Below are 20,184 nucleotides of genomic sequence, written 5' to 3'. Positions count from 1 at the left end.
CCTGGCCGTGGCACCCAAACGCCCCCTCTGCCTGCACCCAGCCGCGCAGCCTACCCCTCCCCCACCTGTGGTCCCAGTGTCGTCCTGCTCCACGGCTGTACCTGGACCTGGGACTCAGAACTTGCCAGGAATCAGAGCATAGGGTAGGAAGACCAGTGCATCCCTGGACAAATAAAAATACCCCAAGCCTGAGACGCCACTCCCTCGCCCCCGCCCCATCTCAGGCAGCCTCTGCCCCAGGCAGCACTTCCGCAGCCCCGACAGGAAATGGGCTGGAGGCTCAGCCTCCCGCCATCTCAAAGTAACTTCTTGTTTCCCCCTTGCCCTGTGCTAGCCCTGGGGTTGTACCCCTTGGCTCCACCCCTGAAGTTTTCCCAGGGCTCCGTCCCAGGGGCTGTGTGGGGACAGGATGGTGGATATGATTGCCAAGCTGACCAGGAGGCAGAGTCAGGCCCTGCGGGGACAGGTAGGGGACCCTGGCATTGGGAGGCAGGCTTGGCCTCTGATGGGGACGGCTGAGGGCGTCTGGGTCAAGGGGCCACTCGTGGGCTTCCATCCTCTGGCGCTGTAGGGGCTGGGTGCGCCGGGTTTTGGAGCAGGACCTCTCCTAGATTTGGGGGACGCCTCCCTTCTTGCCTCTTTCCTTCCCCAAGGCCTTGCCTGTCTGAGAGGGGCTGTGGAGGGGCACCGAGAGACGCTGCCATCAGCTTCGGGGAAGACAGGCAGGCCTGCCACCGCTTGTGGGTCAGGGAGGGAACTGGAGACGGGGGTGCTGGGGGGCCGGGCAGCTGGGTGCGGTGTAAGCCAGGGTGCCTCTTGGCTCTGTCCCCTGGCCTGAGGTGGGAGATCACTTCCCCTTCCCAACTTGGCGTCCCCCGTGTTTCCGTCACGATAGGCATCTGGGCCTCAAGAGCCGTTGGTGCCCTAGTCAGGGTCTGTCGATGGGCTGCAGTGGGGTGTCATCAGGCCCTGCTGTAACCCCGGGCCAGCTGTGGGCAGGGAGTCCCAGGCCCTGCTCTAACCTGGGCCAGCCTCCCCTTGAAGGCCAGAAGGCACAGAGGGACTGTCCCCACCTGGCTTCCAGTCTGACCCTGGCTGTGGCTCTGCTAGGAGAGGAAAACGCCTCTATCTTGGCCCCGTGAGGGTTCCACAGAGAGTTCTAGAGTTTGAAAGGGTCTCAGGGCTGCTGCAGCCCAGCTCCCTCCACAGGGCTGATACACCCCTCACTGCTCCCCTCCAGTGAAAGCCCCTTACTACCTCCGGAGTATGTCTCTGAGGCAGCCCCAACCCTTAGAATGTGCTTCCTTCCACGGAATCTTGCCTCACTCCCATTGGGCCTCTGATCTGTGGCCTGGAGCCCCGCAGGGTGATTCTCTATCTTCCCTTCCTCCTGAGGGCGCTATCATGCTGGGGGCCTACGCATCTAGCTCCTATGTCCCCTCTGTACCTGCTAGGGCTGCTCTTTGTGCAAGATCCACACCAACCTGCCCAGCCTGGGGCTCCCTGAGGACTCCCAGCCAAGCCTAGCAGCCTGCTGGGCAGAAATCCCTGCTCCAAAGCGCCTGGCTCCTTCCTTAGCTCACCACCCGCCCCCATGACCTTCCAGCCTCAGTGGGTCCAGCTGGGCTGGGTAGGAGGTGCGTCTAGTCACCCACCTTCCTCTGCCTCCATCCCATCCTCCCCAGGAGTCTCCTGGCTCCTGTGCAGAGCCCTCATTCCCAGGAAGTCCCTGCTCAGAGCTGACTCCAGCCTCTCCTGTGGTGTCAGAGATGCGTGCTGTGTGTCGGGAAGTGTGGCGTGGGACTGGCTGGTGCGCTCGAGCAGTCAGTATCCTTGGCGGATGGGCTGTGTGCTTCAGGGCACCGGCTGCCTGCTGGAGGGTGACTGAGGCCACTTCCATCATCCTGGGTCCTGCTCTCAAAAAACTCCTGCCTTCTGGGGTCAGAGGAGGTAGGCAGATGGGTGGACGATGGACTGGCCAGCAAGGCGGAACGCTCTCCAGGAGGCTTGGAGCCGGGCGCCAGCAGGATTTGGGCAGGCGGGGAATGAGAGCAAGGTCTTCCAAGCCAGGAGACCGACGGGAGCGAAAGTACAGAGCTGGGAAGATGCCTTTTGTGTGTGTTGGGGGGGAGGGTCGGCGAGCAGATGCAGGTGAAATCCAGGGTGCCCAGGAGGGCTGCAGTGGGCACAGCGAAAGGAGAAGTGGGGTGGGAGGTCCCGTCTCCGCCACGCAAGAGCTTCTGGGGTGAGGGAGAGGGGTGAGGAACTGGCGTGCCCAGCTCTTCCTGCTCCCTCAGTGCCTGGGACCTGCCTAAAACTGCTCGGTCTCCTTGTGAGCAGTGCATTTCGCTCAGTCCCCTGCTCGTCTCCCACCCCCGCTCCCCCCGCCATTGACTCCGGCTGCCTCATAGGGATTTGGGTCCACTGGTTCACTGCCGAATCCCCAGGGCCCAGGATGGTGCCTGCACTGAACAGGTGAGTCTTCGTGGGACAAATGAATGGATTTTTAGGCACCTACCTAAGGCCTGGGGAGACGCCACCTTGACAGGACCCACTTCCCCTCTTGGGGAGTTTACAGCTCAGCGAAGGCATCACGGCAACAGAGGGACTGCTGTGATTAGAAAAGGGGGGTGGGGTGGTTATTATACAAAATTTTGAGAAATGCTTAAAGAAGAAAAGAGAAACGTTTAAAGAAGAAAAAAAACACAAACCCAGTCCCCATCATTACACTGCCCAGAGATAACCTCTGTTAGCATTTTGGAGGGTTTCTAAAAACACATAATTGGAACTATGTGCTGCTTACCGTGTTGAAATCTTCGTTTCCCTCAGAGCATTGTATGTTCTTAGAAAACAATATTCATGTTCTGGTGCTACTCTGCCTGGCATCTGGTGATGTGGTTATCTATCTCTCTGGTGGGCTGAGTGTGCTAGGCTGTGGTGGACACACTAGATAGAGGAAGCTCAGGAAGGGCCTTGAACCTGACACCTGAGCCAAGTCTGCCAAGTGAGAAAGGGGTGGGGACGGGCCTAGGCAGGCTGTGATAAAAGACAGCAGGAGAGAGGGTGGGACGTCCAGCAACTGCGCGCTACTGGAGCGTAAAGTTCAAGGCAAAGGGCTAGGAATGGCAGGAAATAAGATGGAAGACAGGCAGGTGTGACGGACACCTCTGGTGGCCTATTAAAGGCTTAGACTTTGTCCTGCAGGCAGCAGAGAGCAGTAAGGTTGTTACTGTGTGACTGAACCCTCCAGCCCACCTCCCTTTCCTTTGGAGGGGGAAGACGGCCTCACCTTTCTTGGCTCCTCCTTCCTCCCTCCCATCTGGCTCTCCCTCTCATTCCCTTCTCTGCAATTGATTCTGGTAAAACCCACACTGAGGAAGTTCCAGTCCCAGATCTTTCTGGGCCAGGAAGGAAGGAGTGGTGGGGGCTGTAGAATGCAGCAGAGCTCTGCCCCTATGTAACCCGAATGGGGGAGGAAAAGGAATGGGTCCCAGTCCATTTTTCTATTCCTGCGCCACCCTTGATTTGCCCCAGGTCCAGGGCACAGTGAGTGCATAGCTGGGAGAACTCATTCATCGATATTTTATTATTGTTAATAAATAATGTAACTGCCTAGGCCTCAGGGACACTTCATACTTTACAATGCCTACTTTACAATGCACTTTCAAGAATATTTCCTCATTCTCCCTTCACTACAATTTCCGGACCGGGCAGGGCAGGCATCGTGCGGAACAGAGGCAGAGAGGTCTCCCAGATGGCAAGTGGCCGAATCGGGACCATGTGACCCCGGAGATGCCCCGAAGGTCACGTCAGCTCCCTCCTCCCATAGGTGGACGACTCCTCGGAGCCCGTGTACGCGAACGTAGAGAGGCAGCCGTCGGCCCCTTCGCCCGGCGCTACCGCGGCCCCCCGCCGCGAGTCGTGGGAGACGCACACCGACGCGGGCACCGGGCGTCCCTACTACTACAACCCGGACACAGGCGTGACCACCTGGGAGTCGCCCTTCGAGGCTGCTGAGGGCGCCTCCAGCCCGGCCACCTCCCCAACCTCGGTGGGCAGCCGCGAGAGCCTCGAGACCGACTGGGGCCAATATTGGGATGAGGAGAGCCGCAGGGTGTTCTTCTACAACCCGCTGACGGGCGAGGCCGTCTGGGAGGACGAGCCGGACGACGAGCCCGAGGACGACCTGGAGATGCAGCCAGGCCTGAGCCCGCTCAGCCCCAGGGACCAGCGGGTGAGGGGGCGGGGCCTGGCCTGGGTGGGCGGGGTCTCTGAGAGCCTCTGCCCCCGCCTCTTGCTACCCACAGCCCCTGAGAATGGGGGAGGGGGCAGGGCCTGGCCGGGGTGAGCGGGTGGCTTTAAGGGGCTTCTGACCGGGTCTCCTGCTATGCAAGGACCCCTGGATAAGGGAGGGGGCGGAGCCAGGGCTGAGTAGCTCTGAAGGTCTCAGACCCCGCCTCCTGCTCCCCACAGCCCCCAGCCTGGTGGTGAGGGGGCGTGGCCTGGCCTGAGGGGGTGGGGCCAGGAGGGGCTGTACAGGCTCTGAGATCCTGACTCCGTTTTCTGCTCCCTGCAGCCCCCTACCCCTGAGACGGACTACCCCGAGTCGCTGACCAGTTACCCCGAGGAGGACTATTCCCCCGTGGGCTCTTTCAGCGAGCCTCGGTCCGTCTCTCCCTTGGCCACGCCCCCCGGCTGGTCTTGCCACGTGAACTCCGAGGGGCAGACGCTCTACACCAACCAGTTCACCCAGGAGCAGGTAGGGACAGCGGGCAGATGCGCCCAGACGGCCCCTGGGTCACTCCTCCAGCTCTTCGTCGCTAGTAGCTCCCCTCAACACCATGAACTGCGGCTCCTGAGCAAGCTCCAAGACGTCCCGTCCCCTGCACCTGACCCACCAAACCCCTCCGGGCTCTGGTTAGAGGGAAACTTTTCCTCCCCTCCCGTGAGAGGGTCTCGGAGCCCTGACCATCCCTCTCCCCACAGTGGGTGAGGTTGGAGGACGAACACGGGAAGCCCTACTTCTACAATCCAGATGACACCTCCGTTCAGTGGGAGCTGCCCCAGGTAAGTAACCCGCAAAGGAGGGAGAGTCCTGGGGAGAGGGCAAGGCTTTATACATAACAGTGTTCTTCTCCCCAGGTTCCTGTCCCTGCCCCTCGAAGCATCTGCAGATCCAGCCAGGAGAGTGAGGCCCCAGCCCCGGCCAGCCCCCCTGAGGAGAAGGTAAAGGAAGGAGCATGTAGGCCCTGGCAGAAGAAATCGGGGCTTTCTGGAGGTCGTGGGGCCTGGGACGGGGTCAAGCATGTCACCCCCATAGGCCCCAGCACTAGCCTGAGCTGGATGAACCCGGGCCCGGGTCATCCCCAGGCCCAGGCTGGGTAAGGTTGGGAGCTGGGAGGAAGTCTCTTCTGCTGGGGAGGGAGTGGGCTCCCCAACACTGGCAGCTGCAAAAAGGGGTCAGTGGTGACTCAGGCCCAGCCTATAAGGAGTTGCTGCTGTAGGCCAGACTAGCCTCTGACCCACCCACCCCCACCCCGCCGTGGCTCACCCCCCTTACTGCTTCCTCTTTCCCCTTGTCTTTCTAAGATCAAGACCCTGGACAAGGCCGGCGTGCTCCATCGCACCAAGACCGTAGACAAAGGAAAGCGGCTCCGGTGAGAGCCTGTCTGCGTTCAGAGCAGGGCAGGGTGGGCTTTCATGGTGACATTTACTGAGCACATCCCATAAGCCAGCCTCTTTTTTTTTCTTTTCAAGTTTATTTATTTAAGCAATCTCTACACTGAACGTGGGGCTTGAACTCACAGCCCCAAGAAGAAGAGTCACTTCCATATGCCAGGCTCTTGTTAATCCTCATAGCAACTTTCTAAGCGGTCCCCGTGAGGACGTACTGAGGCACCGGGAGATAGTGATCTCCCCAGGGTCCCTTGGCTACCAAGTGTTAGAATTGGGAGTCCAGCCCTCACGGTTGGGTGTCCCAAGCCGAGCTGTGTTCTTCCGCTCTGTGCCCTGCTCCTGTGGGTGGAAGGGGGCCTCAGCCTGGAGCCCACTGCAAGCTTGGCCACCTCCCCTTCCCCACCCCTACCTAGGAAGAAGCACTGGAGTACCTCCTGGACCGTGCTGGAGGGCGGCGTCCTGACATTCTTCAAGGACTCCAAGGCCTCAGCTGCAGGCGGCCTGGTAAGGCCCAGGCTCCAGGACAGGGACTCTCCCATTTGCTCCTGATCCCTGCAGCTCTTTACCAGATCTGGCTTGTCAAAGGCTAGGTCCCAGACAGTGGAACATGAGTGCCAGCAGAGCTGGGCCTTGGCAGGGGGTGACGATAGCAGATTCAGCCCATGACAGGCACTTCCCACCACCCTGGGCGTGGGGAGCAGTCCTCGAGGGCGGCCATTCCGGCCTGGTGGGCAGGGTGAGTGGGGACTGGGCCCACCTGCTCCTGGGGATGAGAGCTGTCTTCCTTCCTCCTTCCCTCCTGGGTCAGCAGGCAGCAAAGGACCGGCCAGCCCAGATCTCTAGGTTCCAGGAACCCTTGGGCCCCCTGTCCCCCGTCCTGTCCCCAGAGCCAAGGGAGCCTGGTGGACTGGAGCCAGGAGCCCTGGCAGGCCTGTCTGAGCTCCCCTCACTCCTTCCCTCTCCCACAGAGGCAGCCTCCCAAGCTCTCCACCCCCGAGTACACAGTGGATCTGAGGGGGGCCTCTCTCTCCTGGGCCCCCAAAGACAAATCTAGCAGGAAGAATGTGCTGGAGGTGAGTGGTAAGGGTTGGGCGAAGGAGAAGGGGCTTACTGATGGCTTGAGATCCTCACTGGGCAAGCCTCAAGAAGGGGAACCAGGGGAGAGTGAGACTGGAATTCTCAGGGCCCAAAGCCAAGGTTGCCCTCGCCCCAGGGATCCCTCCAAAGCCTTTCTGGCATCCCAGATTCTGCAGTTCGGTCTCCAGGAATGGGGTTCACTAGTTTTTGGCTCTGGGGGGTGGTGAGAAGTAGGGGGTTTCTGGGGGATGAAACTCATGCCTAGAAAGGCAGCCCTCATCCCAGATGGGAGGCTCCCGGTCCCCAAATACTCACTTTGACAAGCTGGAAACCTGCTGTGGCTGGTCAGAGCCCAGCTTGCAACTGGACTGGGTCCTCAGTGAGTAAGCTGGGTCCCCAGTTTCCCAGGCTCCCCTAGCAGGAAGGCAAAGTCCCGGTGGGGCCCAGGCAAGGACCTCATGGGACCACACGCTCCACTGTCCACATGTGGTCTTGCTTTGACCTCTACCCTCACCTCTGTCCCCAGAAGTTCTGAGGCAGCTCATGACAAAAACACGTGTGGTGAGCTGGTAAAGTCCACGGAAAAGCCAGGACCAGGCACAAGTCAGAGGACGGGGTCAGTGTGGAGCAGCATCAGGAGGCAGCTGATGTACAGGTGCTAGGTTGTTGCTAAAAAATAAATAAATAAATAAGAGAGAGTCCAGGCTTATCAGCTACATCGTTCTTAGTACTGGTGGGGGAGGGGGACTTTCCCAAATGTTGAGGGAAATCAAGCTTTTTCCTAACCCTTAGCTTTTTTTTTTAGAAGTGTTTTATTTAATATTTGAAGGGGGCGAGGGAGGGGCAGAGAGAGAAGGAGACGGAGGATCTGAAGTGGGCCCTGAGCTGACAGGGTAATGGCAGCAAGCCCAATGCAGGGCTTGAATTCATGAACTGCGAGATTGTGACCTGAGCTGAAGTGGCACATTCAACAGACTGAGCCACCCAGGCACCCCAGCTTTTATTTATTTATTTATTTATTTATTTATTTATTTATTTGGAGGTGGGGAGAGCAGAGGGGGAAGAGGCAGAGGGAGAGGGAGAGAGAAAAGGCTCCAAGCTGTCAGCACAGAGCCCGATGCAGGGCTCGAACTCACAAACTGTGAGATCATGACCTGAGCAGAGATCAAGAGTCAGACACTTAACCGACTGAGCCACCCAGGTGCCCCCGCCCCCCAACCCTTAGCTCCCAAAGCAATTTTTAGTGCACAACTGCACTCTAGTTTAGTAAGGGATCCTTGGAGCTGCTTCAGGTAACATGATCAAAGCCAAAAGCTTAGCCTTACAATTCAGCTCAGAAAATGCAATTCTGCAAGGCGCTTGAGTATGTCGTTTTCACCAAGCTTCATTCAGTTTTAGAACCAGCATCTCCACAGAGCAGGCTTGGAAAACCAGTTTGATCCCATGAGGCGCTCTGATCAGCCGGCCTGGAGTCTTCTCCAGGCTTAATGTCTGTCACGGGAGTGAGATTGAAGAACATCACTTTGCTGGCCGTGTTCCTTCCTTGACCTCAAGGGACATCCTTCATCCAGGGCCCTATAAATGTCATCCCTCTGACTTGGCTTTTGATGAAAGCTTCTGAATAAATGCTTCTGAGTTGTCTTTTCTGGCAAGAACTGGAAGGCAGATGGTACTTCTGGAAGCTACTCAAGCTGTTGGAAAGGCTGACAGTCTTGAATGGAAACGGAGGAGCCCCTGCTTCCTGGCCAGCAGGTGGCTATTCTCCCTCCAATCAGGGCTGGCCTGCAGGCGCCTCTAGGATTCTTCTCAAGAGACAGCCCCAAATTCTACGTCGTGGCCAAGTTAGGTGGCCTGGCAAATTTTTGCAGCCAGTCTTCCTCATCGCTCCAGAGCCACAGAAAACTTCAGTAATAGTCCTCTGAAAACAGCTAGTTTGGGGCAGCTCAGCTCGCCTGTGCATTCAACAGGACGGTCGCTTTATGAACTCTATTGCCACATATACGTACAATATGGCTTTTCCTTCTACATGAAACTTTCAGATAGGAATGGATGTTGTTCGGAGAGGCCCTCAGTCTGCCCATCTGTAACAGATACGCTGTCACTTACTGCATAAGGCACTCCGAGGTGGAATGCCTTGGCCCGGGGTGAGGCCCTTGCTCTGTTATGCCTTAGTTCCTGGGGACAAGGACAGATCATCTCCACCACTTCTGTGTCTCCCCCCCTCCCCCCCCCACTAAGGCCTTGCTTCAGGACAGACTCAGGGAACCAGAGATGACCTAGTGACTTGTGTCTCTCCAGCTGCGGAGCCGAGATGGCTCAGAGTACCTGATCCAGCACGACTCGGAGGCCATCATCAGCACCTGGCACAAGGCCATTGGCGACGGCATCCAGGAGCTGGTAAGCAGGGCCCAGGGCCTCCAGGGCGGGTGGGCCGGCCATTACACAGAGCAGCTGGGCCCACTTTGGGCGGGCATCGGAGCATAAATGTCCCTCCCTGCAGATGGACCGCTGGAGAAATAGTCTTTCTTAAGTAGGCAAATCCAGCCTGTGGGGTTGCAAGGGTTGGCCCGGCAGGAAGGTTCTCCAGGTAGGGGTGGGGGCACATCCTAGAGGAATGTCCCGTTTCAAGGGAGGCCAGAAGCAAAGTAAATATCTGAGAAAGAGCCTCTGTACTAGAATGACAGGCTAAAACCACAAGATAACATGTTAAAGTATTAACATTTTAAAGTAAAAAGAGTCTACCATTTTTTAGGTTCAAAAAATTAATTGCATAGAGATGGGACAGACCTCCTCTGTCCTCCCATTCACCTGGAAACAACCGGGGGTCTTTTGACCCTCAATTCCAGGTACAGAGTTTGGCTGTATTACTAGAGGTAGGAATGCAGATCTAGGGCCCTGATGCTGGTGCAGCTGCAGTTGTGGGCTGTGCTGAGGCCTCAGCTGGAACTGCAAGTTCAGAACCAGGAGCCACATACTGAGGAACGCTAGCCTGGTTAAGCGTGCACAGCGGAGCCAGGGAAATATGGGAAAGGGGGGCCAGGATAAGAAAGAGTGGGAGAACAGGGCGACTGTCTCCAACACCTGAAGGGCTCCGAGCAGCCAAGGGGAGAGAAGGTTCTGAGAGTCCCCTGGCGGAGGTCAGGGGAGTTAACTGGAAAAGGAAAGGGTGCGTGCTCTCTGCCTGGGAGTCGCCAGGGCCGCTGGGAGGGATGTGGGTGGGGGGTCCCCACCCCACCCCAGAAGGACCTCCAGCAGGCCATGTGATTCCAGTCTGCAGACTTGCCCCCGGAGGAGGAAAGCGAGAGCAGCATCGCGGACTTCGGGTCCAGGGAGCGCCTGGGAAGCTGGTGGGAGGGTGAGGCGCGGCCCACTGCACGTCTCCTGGGGGCAGGGAGTGGGGGTGGGAAGGGACGGGGTAGAGGGGGGGACGGGGAGGGCGACCCGCGCGACCAGTCCGGGCGCCACCGAGAGACTAGGCCCCCCATTCCCGCGCCCAGGCGCAGCCACCCCGGAGGGCGACTTGAGCAAGGTCCGGCACAAGCTCCGCAAGTTCCTGCTGAAGCGGCCCACACTGCAGTCGCTGCGGGAGAAGGGCTACATCAAGGGTACGGGACGGGGCCGGAGAGCGGGCGCGGGTCGGCTAGGGGGCGGGAACCGGGCGGCGCTGACGGGCCTCTCCCCCAGACCAGGTGTTCGGCTGCGCGCTGGCCGCGCTGTGTGAGCGCGAGAGGAGCCCGGTGCCGCGCTTCGTGCAGCAGTGCATCCGCACGGTCGAGGCCCGGGGTACGCGCGGCGCCCGGAGGCCTCCCTCCGGGGCCCCTTGGCGGAGAGCCTTGGGTGGACGCAGGGTGGGGATGGGGGGGGAGGAGAACGGGAGCCCCCGATAGGAGGCATAGCGGGAGCTTTAGACCCGCCCCACCCTCTGCCCCAGGGCTGGACATCGACGGCCTGTACCGAATCAGTGGAAACCTGGCCACCATCCAGAAGCTGCGCTATAAGGTGGACCACGGTGAGCAGGACGTCCTCGTCCCCAGCCCCGGAGCCTGACGGCGCAAAGGGGTGCTGACCGCCTCTTCCTCCCCCCTCCCCCATGCGTCAGACGAGCACCTCGACCTGGAGGACGGGCGCTGGGAGGACGTCCACGTGATCACCGGCGCCCTGAAGCTCTTCTTCCGAGAGCTGCCGGAGCCCCTCTTTCCCTTCTCGCACTTCCGCCAGTTCATCGCTGCCATCAGTGAGCGCCTGGGGGGAGGTGGGACGGGCGTGGTGGGGGTGGGGCCGGCCTGCCTCCGGCGCCCGCTTGGCTGGACCCCGCCCCCGCTCTCCCCATGGGAACTCAGCCCGCCCCCCACCCCACCCCCGTTCCCCTCGCCGAGCCGACCTTCCCTTCCTAGAGCTGCAGGACCAGGCCCAGCGCAGCCGCTTAGTGCGGGACCTGGTGCGCACGCTGCCCGCCCCCAACCACGACACGCTGCGGCTGCTCTTTCAGCACCTGTGCCGGTGAGCCCCGCGGGCTTGGGGAGGCATGTGCTGGCGGGCGCCCCCTCCAGCTCTGGGCCCTGACGGCCACCCCACCCCCCACCCCACTGCCCGCTGCAGGGTGATCGAGCATGGCGATCAGAACCGCATGTCGGTGCAGAGCGTGGCCATAGTGTTCGGGCCCACGCTGCTGAGGCCCGAGACCGAGGAAACCAGCATGCCCATGACCATGGTGTTCCAGAATCAGGTGGTGGAGCTCATCCTGCAGCGGTGTTCAGACATCTTCCCGCCGCACTGACAGCCGGCCCGCCGTCGCTCCCGCCGCTGGCGCTGCGGACCTGGGACTGGGGGCCGCCACAGCGGTCCCACCCTAGAAGCCGGACGGTTGCAGGCCGCCTGGCTGAACTCATCCGTGAGACCCCCCGCCTCCCACGGGTCCGCAGGCAGATGTGAAATCTGCACCGCTGGGTGCAGGGTGGTGACCCCTGGTGGGCAGTTTGCAAAATGTGATTTTTTTTTCCCCCCTGACCTGTCCTGTTTGGGGCTTCTTTGGGTTGAGTTCTTTATCACATAGTCACCTACTCTGTGTGTGTGTGTGTGTGTATGTGTGTGTGTGTGTGTGTGTGTGTGTGAGAGAGAGAGAGAGAGAGAGAGAGAGAATATGTGGGGGTGAGAGTTTGTTTTCCCAGATGGTCCATGCCCGGAGGAGGAGTTGGAGTGAGGGACTTCTCAGTTTCTTGGGGCTTGCACCTGCTCAGGCCTTCAAGTTCACCCTCCCAGTGGGGCCGCCGCCCTGTATGGGTCAGGAAGCAGCACGCTTCTTCCTTCCTTCTCTGCTGCCCTGCTTTGCCTCGGGCGCAGCTCCTGCCTGACTCTCAGTGGCTGACTGTGGGCCACGGTGCGCTTCCCTGTTTCAGGCCTCCGCCCTCCCTTGATTCACTGTGTCCGGAGCCAGGGTTCTTCATCTTCACGAAGCATGTACCCGGCGCTGGCCACTTGCCATGCACCATTCCCACGCACAGTCCTGTTTCACAAATGAAGAAACTGAGGCAGAGGCAAAGTGACTTGTTCCGGGTCCCGCGGGTGATCGGCCAGACTGCCCAGCTCAGGCTCCTGGGAGGCCCTTTCAACTCTCCCTCTCCTCCAAGCCCCATCATGGGCTTATGGGGAAAGCAAAAGAACTGAAAGTAGGTTCTATCTGGGCCTGGGGAGATCTTGAGGGCAGAAGGAAACCCGCCTCAGCTGGGGGGAGGGGAGGTAGCCCTGTCAGCGGCCCTCAGCCCCTCTCAGCACCCCTCCCTGGCCCCCACCTGGTCATAAAGAGCTGGGGGAGGCCTACAGGGTGGGGGGAAGGAGGGTACAACCTCTGGGAAGGAGGTGTGCACCCCAGAGCAGCAATGCCCTCTCCCTCTATGGGTCTCGGCCCCGCTGCCCCAGCTCTGCTCATTTCTTCTACAAGCAATAAGCACTGATATTTATTGACATTTGCGCCACGCCAAGCATTTCACTTGGATCATCTCAGTTTCTCACAGTCAATATTTATTATCTGCTCCTCCGTGCGGGACGCCGGGCGCTGGGGCGGGGGGGCCACACACGCCACCTCTCTGGTCCCAGCACCTGGTCCGTGGCTGACACAAGCTCCCCCCACCACGTGCCCTCAGGGCCAGGACAAGAATGCCAATGGAGGCCTCACACCAGGTGTCGAAATATTGTAAAGTTCCAAGTCAAGATATAAGTATTCAATAAAAATATGTTCTATTCTCCTACTTTGGCAAATACACGTTCATACTGACCCACAGGACCAGGTTCTGCTTTAAACGGCTGTGACTCTTCTGAATTCTGTTCCCTGGGGATATTGGCATGAGAAAAGCTGGCTCCGATGTCAGCCTGGCCCCCCTCCATCTTTCCTGCACCCCCAGTGCCTCCCTCCACAAGGGGAGGTCCACCAGCACAGACACCCATACCCCCTGCCACCTGCTGCCCCGTGGCCAACCCATGTGGCCCACCCTTAAGGAAGCAGGCGTGGGACTGCTGGGGCAGAGAATTCTGGGGTCTTGCATATCGGGAGCAGGGTCCAAAGGGAAGGGCCAGGGCTCCAAGGGGTCCCACAGGCTCCTCATCCTGTGGGGAGAAAGAGAGGGTCAAGAGTAGAACCTTCTAAAGCGGAGGGTCCACAGCAAGGCAAGGAGTCCTCACATGGGCCTAAGGACGGAACATAGCAGTTAAACAACTGATTACTTGGTTACATTACCATGTACAAAAGCTAAGAAAAAGCGCAAGGCGCCCTGAAGGCGTGTCATTCAGGTGTGGCTGTGCCTCAGGAGCCTAAGATGCTTTTGTGAAGCCACATTTGAGCCAAGCACTAAAGAATGAAGAGAAGTCAACAAGATGAGGACTTAAGGGAAGGGTGTCTGGTCAGAGGAACAGCATGTGCAAAGACTCTGAAGCAGGAAGGTTTGTGGAGAGAACAAAATCTGAAAAGATCGGGGCGGCTGGGTGGCTCAGTCAGTTAAGCATCTTGACTTCAGCTCAGGTCATAACCTCCCGGTTTGTGGGTTTGAGCCCCATGTCAGGCTCTGTGCTGACAGCATGGATCTTGCTTGGGATTTGCTTCCTCTCCCTCCCTAAAAATAAATAAACTTTAATTTTTTTTTAATTTTTTAGGCTTTTTTTATTTTTTATTTTTAAGAGCAAGAGAGACAGCACGAGCAAGAGAGGGGCAGAGAGAGGTGGAGAGACACAAAAGCTGGAGCAGGCTCCAGGCTCTGAGCTGTCAGCAGAGAGCCCAATGTGGGGCTCGAACTCACAGACCTCAAGATCATGGCCTGAGCCGAAGTCAGACTGAGCCACCCAGGTGCCCCAGAATAAATAAACTTTAAACAAATCACTGTAACTAAAGCTCACACAACCAGTGAGCATGTGTGTGAGGTGACACAGGAAAGGTGGGCAGGGGACAGAGTGTGCCTTTGGGCCACAGTGAACGGGGGCCTGTGGCAGCCCAGCAGGTACGAGGACCCTCAGGCAGGGAGGTCTTGGGAAGCATCCACCCCCCTGTCCATCCTCACCCGCCCAGGCTTCTGATGCTGCCCAGGCCTTGGTGACCAAACGATGTCGCCACAGGCAGAGAAATCCCAGAATCATTGCGTTTCGTCACCAAGAGGAGATCAGAAACCACCCACTGCCAGTGAGGAAACTCCTAGCGAGGCAATGTCCTAACTTACCCAGGGTCACAGGGCAGCTTGGTGGCAGAGCCCCGCCCAGAGCTTTGAGTGGGGGCCACAGATCCCCAGCACCAAGCACACTGCACCGGGAGCACTCCAGGTGCTCGCTGAGCATGTTTGGAGGGAATCGGATTTTGTCTGGAGACACAAAGATCGATAAGAAGAGTAGCTACCCTCCTGAAGCACCAACTGGCGGGGGGATAGACCTAAAAATAAGGGACAGTAGCACAGTTAATAAGGGCCGTCACAGGGGGCCCTCTCCCCAAGCTGGGCCCCTCTGAGCAGGTGCTCCAGGTCCTCCCACAGCCGGGCCTCAGCCCCTGAAGCTGCCCCAGAAAAGGTAACGAGTGCCCTCCTGGTTGCCAAGTTCGGCGGACAGGCCCAGTCCTCACGCGTGTGGACGCACCAGGCGCCCTGTGTCCCCGTGAACACGCTGCTCCTCTGTCCGCAGCGTCACTGGTCCTTGGCTGCTCTGGAAATAGTGATGCCCCCTGGGTCGTGCCCTCAGCCCACTGCTCTCTCCTCTCCGCCCTCCCTAAGGGCCCTCATCCGTTCCTTTCTGGGGACTCAGTTTCCAGGCCCGCACATGGCTCACCCAAATCTCTCACCAGCCTGGGCCGCTGTCCCCTGAGTTCCAAGTGCAAATGGCCACCTGCTTGCAGGACACTTCAGCACCCGCGGCTGTCAGACACCCTGGGTGCAGCCTGCCAGCACCAAACCCCCGAGAGCAGCCTTCTCCCTGCTTCTGGGCCTCGCCCCTCCACTTACCCGTCCCGTCCCCTCCCCCATCGTCCTTTCCTTTCACCTCCCGACATCCTCAGTCTCTCACCTGGGTGACCCAGCCGCCTCTAATGGGTTCCTCTCTTCCCGGTTTTATTCCTCCACCCAGATGCCATCTGGTCTGGTCTGACCGCGTCACTTCAGCACATGACCTCCAAGGCCATTCCCAGCCTGTCCCCCACTTTTTTGTGCCTGGGAGCTCCCAGCCAGGCTGTCCCAGCCTCAGTGCCAAGGGCAGCCAAGAGCCTTGCCTTCCTCTCTTTCACCTGCTCGTCCAGCGCCACCACCCCCCCCCCCCCCCCCCCCCCCCCCCCCCCCCCCCCCCCCCCCCCCCCCCGCCCCCTGCCGGCTCTCAGCACCCTGGCTCCGGCACTGTAATTGGGCTTCCCCACTGCGGGCCAGCATGTCTTCACCGGCCATTTGCAGCCACATAAATACCATTGGATGGATATGCCACATTCCTTTTTTTTTTTTTTAACGTTTTATTTATTTTTGAGGGAGAGAGAGCATGCAAGTGGGGAAGGAGCCGGGGGGGGGAGGGTGGGGACAGAGCATGGCCTCTGTCCCCCTCTGTGCTGACAGGGTGACCGCAGCAAGCCTGACGCAGGGCTCAAACTCACAAACCGTGAGATCGTGACCTGAGCTGAAGTCGGACTCTCAACCGACTCAGCCACCCAGGTGTCCCAATTTCTTTTTTTAAATGTTGATTTATTTTTCAGAGAGAAAGAGAGAACGAGCAGGGGAGGGGCAGAGAGAGAGGAAGACAGAAGATCCGAAACAGGCTTTGCGCTGACAGCAAAGAGCCCGATTTGACAAATTCTGGTGCTTATCCGACTGCGCCACCCGGACGCCCCTACATTTCTTTATTCATTCACTAATTGGTGAACATTTGGGTTGTTTCCACTTTTTGGCTATTGTGAATAATGCCGCAAGGCTTCATGTGGACACATAGTCTCAGCATGGGCCGCAGTAACAAAACGCCGTAGACTGGGTGGCCCGAACAACAGAAACTATTTCTCGCAGTCCTGGGGCTGGGAGTCTCCGAGGAGGCCGCCAGCCTGGTACAGGCAGTCCTCCTGGCTTGCAAGATGGCAGCCTCCTTGTGTGTGCTCACAGGCCAGAGAGAGAGAGCACACGCATCTCTTCTTCATCTTAGAGGACTTGAATCCCACCATGGGGGCCCCATCCTCTGGGGCCCGACATCCAAGTATCCACATTGGGACTTAGGGCTTCAGCATATGAATGGGGGGGGGGGCTGGGAACACAAGCATTGAGTCCATCCACATATACCTTAATTCCCTTGGGTGCACACCTAGGCGTGGAATTGCTGGGGCGGAAGGACACTCACTTTTGGAGGAGCTAAAACTAGTTTTCTACAGCAGCTGAACCATTTTACATTTCTCACCAGCAACGTGTGAGGCTTTCTGTTCTCTCCCACCTTCTGCAACCTGTTTCACAGATTCATTCTCCTCAAACCTCTGGCCCTCCCTGCCTCCTCTCGGGCGCTCTCTCTGGCTCCCTCGCTCTCTCTCTCTCTCTCTCTCTCCAGATGGCCTCACCTCTACCTCATAGAAATGATGGAACCCCATAACATCCCACCAGCAAAGCGTACAGCTGGCTCACCACGTCCTCACTCACCTCCCAGCCACAGGTACCTCAGAGCAGACATCTCTCCAGGACTTGGCGAATCTCAGGCCTTTTCCAGAAGGTATCCACGATCATCGGCCACCTTTGTCTCCTCCTCACTGAACTGCCGTGTCAGGTGAGCCTCCCCAAGAAGTGGAGAGAAGAAAGCTCAAGAGGGAGCGATCTCGGGACCCACACCTAGCGGTGGGGGAGATGAAGGCCGCCGGATCAGGCTGAGGGGAAACTGAGCCATGAGGCAGGCCCATCCCGGCCTCCACCGACCCCACGGGCGGCTGTGGAGCTGGGATGGCCACGTTGTGGCAAGGGGGCCAGAACTTTCTCAACCACTTTTTTACCCACTCACTGGGTGAGGCCTGTCTTGGTGGGGTCGGGGAAGGCCCATGAATTCAGGCAAAGAGACTCTCTTCAGCCCAAGGCATGTTCTAGAGAGCGGCTCAGAGGGGACTTGTCAGCAGCCAACCCCACCACTGCCAGGGAAATAGGTGCCCGGGGCATCCGCTACAACATCCAGCCCCTTCTCCCCTCTCTCCATTTGCTGCCTTTGCTCATTCTTTGACCCCCACACACCCTCAGACTCCTGAATTTCCCCCTAAGCTCCCCAACGCTCCAACCTCGATAACTGCGGGACATCGCAGGGCTTCATATCAGTCGTTCCCTTGGGAGCATCCGTCTGGGCTAACCACCCCCTCCTTGCAGACGGCCACCTTCTCCCGGGCCTTTCCGCTCCGGCCACAGCACCTCATTCTGGAAAGGTCAGCATCCTCGCAGGCAGCCCCCCGCCCCCTCTGCTCTGCCTCCCTGGGAGATGCTATCCACACTCACACGGCCTCGGTGACTCGCTTGTCCACAGCACCAGGCCTAGCTGCTCCCAGAAGCTCCAGCCGCCCGGGTCTCCCTCACAACCTGACATCGGCCTGGGACCCTCCTCAGACTACATTCATGACCTTCCCCAGACCCAGCCAACCCCCCCCCCCCCCGGGTCTTACCTGTCCCAGGAAATGGCTGCGGTATCTTCCAAACCGGGCAAGTCAGAAACCTGGGGGCATGGCCTTCTCGCTTTTTCTCCCCCTCTCTCCAACCCCCCCACCCGATCTATGTCCACACCTTGTCAGTTCTACCTCTCCCTTCCGCCCACTTCTCTGCAGCGAGGATCTCCCCTCAACTCGGGGGTCACATGTCCTCCCTGGACCGGCAGCAGCCTCCCAGCCCCTCCCTTCCCGCATCCCCCACCCCCACCCAGGCTCATTTAAAATGACAAACCTCAGGGGCGTCCGCCCAGGAGGCTCAGTGGGTTGAGCTACCGACTTCAGCTCAGGTCATGACCTCATGGTTCATGGGTTCGATCCCCGTGTTGAGCTCTGTGCTGACCGCTCAGAGCCTGGAGCCTGCCTCGGATTCTGTGTCTCCCTCTCTCTCTGCCCCTCCCCTGCTCACACTGTCTGTCTGTCTGTCTGTCTCTCTCTCTCTCTCAAATATAAATAAACATTTTAAAAAATTAAACTCACAAACCTAATGGGGGCACCTGCATGGCTCAGTTGGGTAAGTGTCCACTCTTGACCTCAGCTCAGGTTGCAATCTCATGATTCGTGGGATCGAGGCCTGCGCGGGACCTCTGTGCTGAAAGTGCAGACCCTGCTTGGGATTCTCTCTCTCCCTCTCTCTGTCCCTCCCCTGCTTGCTCTCTCTCAAAATAAATAAATAAACTTAAAAAAAAATACAAACCTGATTAGCCTGATTATATCATCACCCTGCTTAAAAACCTTTCTGTGCATTTTAGGAAAAGACCACAAACTTTGACACGGCCTCCAGGGCTCTGCCTGGGCTGTCCCCTGCGTGATCCTCAACTTCCCCTTGTAGAGCAGTGTAGCTCGGTGGTTCAGAGCACGGGCTCTGGATTTGTCTGGAATCCCATTTGTCTGGATTCAAACCTAGGCTCCACAGCACCCCTGCTACATGCTTCTGAGTAGCTGGCTCACGCCTCTGTGTCTTCTCATCTGGAAAGTGGGGACACTGATAGCAGTACCAACCTCCATGGGCAATTGCAAAGGTTACGTGAGATACTACTTTTGAGGTTCTGAGCACAGAATCTGGCCAGTAAACACTCAGTAAATACTTGCTGCACCTGCGCATTATTTGTTTTCCTGGTTTCTGCACTACAACTAGGCTGACCTCCCATTGGTTTCTCAAATGTTTCATGATCTTTCCTGCCCCAGGACCTTTGCATGTGCTGTACCCTCTCTCCTGTTCTCATTTCCCCTTTGCCTTTGTCATCTTTTTGCATTCTGCTCAGGTAATCTCCTCTGAATGCCCAGCTAGGTCAGCTTCCTTTGTTATGTGTCGAGACCCACATGGTTCTCTTATCTCGGCTCGTCATTTTATGATACATACCATGATTATTTATTGCTGTCTGTCCTCTGTGGCCCTGTAAACCTCAGTATCATCTTTGCATGCTCACCTTTGTAAGCACCAGCATGATGCCTGGTACGTGACACGTATTCAATAAATACTTGTTGATGAGGCGATACATGAAAAAGCAGACAGCCAGAGTTCAAATTCCAGCTCTGTCATTTTCTGTCAAGTGGTCTGAGGCAAGCTGGTCACCTCGGTGTGCTTCTCTGTAAAGTCAGGACATCCATGCTGAGCTCGGGGACTTCTTAGGATTGATTATAAAACGAGATGTGTGCAATGTACACGGCCCAGAAGCTGGTACAGGAGCATCTAGTCTTCATTCCTGAGGCCTGAGAACAGTCCTGGGTCCTGAGGTAAGATGGCCTCATGGTGGCGCCTGGGGCAGCCCGAGGCTGGAGTGTCCTGAGGCGCCTCCGGGTGCAGCCAGAATACCTGGTGGGCAGGACGACACAAGGGACTGTGACCCTTTTGTTTCCCAGAGCTCCAGAGCAGTGTTTTCTCTGACTTGGGCCTGGGTCCCAGCCGTGCAAAGGGAAGGCTCCATGTAGGGGCCAGTGTATCAGAAGAAGAGCACCCCCTTCAGACCAGTACGGGAGGGGACCCATTGAAAGAATCTGATAGAACCAGGGCTGAGGTCCAGTCCCCTGTACCTGCCAAGAGGGGCTCTTCTTCTGTCGCCAGCCCTGAAGGAGGGCTTGATTCTTAAAAAAAGAGTTGAAAGGCTTCCTTTCACGGACTCCATCCTCCACAGCCCCCTGGCTGTGCCCTGAGTAAATGAGCAGGTGGATGACAAGGCCACGTGTGCTCTTTCTTCTTCCCACAAACCTTTTATTTGGAAAGAATTGTCGACTCACAAGAAGTTACACAAATGGTACAGAGAGGTCCTGTGTACCCA

General features: G+C 57.9%; 1 protein-coding gene across 4 annotated transcripts in view; it reads left to right on the top strand.

The window, feature by feature from the left end:
• The window catches only part of ARHGAP27 (Rho GTPase activating protein 27), a 30,643-nt gene extending 17,593 nt beyond the window's left edge, over positions 1–13,050 (top strand). The window contains exons 1-16 of one of the 4 annotated variants that reach the window (XM_039225326.1): positions 311–466; positions 3,830–4,234; positions 4,577–4,759; positions 4,987–5,067; positions 5,143–5,226; positions 5,590–5,657; positions 6,090–6,180; positions 6,645–6,749; positions 9,052–9,150; positions 10,024–10,129; positions 10,251–10,358; positions 10,438–10,536; positions 10,685–10,762; positions 10,853–10,987; positions 11,148–11,253; positions 11,353–13,050. In XM_039225326.1, coding sequence (XP_039081257.1) covers positions 410–466; positions 3,830–4,234; positions 4,577–4,759; positions 4,987–5,067; positions 5,143–5,226; positions 5,590–5,657; positions 6,090–6,180; positions 6,645–6,749; positions 9,052–9,150; positions 10,024–10,129; positions 10,251–10,358; positions 10,438–10,536; positions 10,685–10,762; positions 10,853–10,987; positions 11,148–11,253; positions 11,353–11,530 — 1,983 coding nt within the window. In that variant the 5' untranslated portion in view covers positions 311–409 and the 3' untranslated portion in view covers positions 11,531–13,050. Of the gene's footprint in view, positions 1–310; positions 467–3,829; positions 4,235–4,576; positions 4,760–4,986; positions 5,068–5,142; positions 5,227–5,589; positions 5,658–6,089; positions 6,181–6,644; positions 6,750–9,051; positions 9,151–10,023; positions 10,130–10,250; positions 10,359–10,437; positions 10,537–10,684; positions 10,763–10,852; positions 10,988–11,147; positions 11,254–11,352 lie in introns of those variants that run through there. The other 3 variants (XM_039225324.1, XM_039225323.1, XM_039225325.1) reach the window with 3 other exon arrangements.
• Positions 13,051–20,184: the final 7,134 nt, after the last annotated feature.

Source organism: Hyaena hyaena, unplaced genomic scaffold, assembly GCF_003009895.1.
Source record: "Hyaena hyaena isolate Hyena2069 unplaced genomic scaffold, ASM300989v1 scaffold_2048, whole genome shotgun sequence".
Lineage (NCBI taxonomy): Eukaryota > Metazoa > Chordata > Mammalia > Carnivora > Hyaenidae > Hyaena > Hyaena hyaena.
Note: the sequence above shows the minus strand (reverse complement) of the source record. Positions and strands in the feature narration are given on the sequence as shown.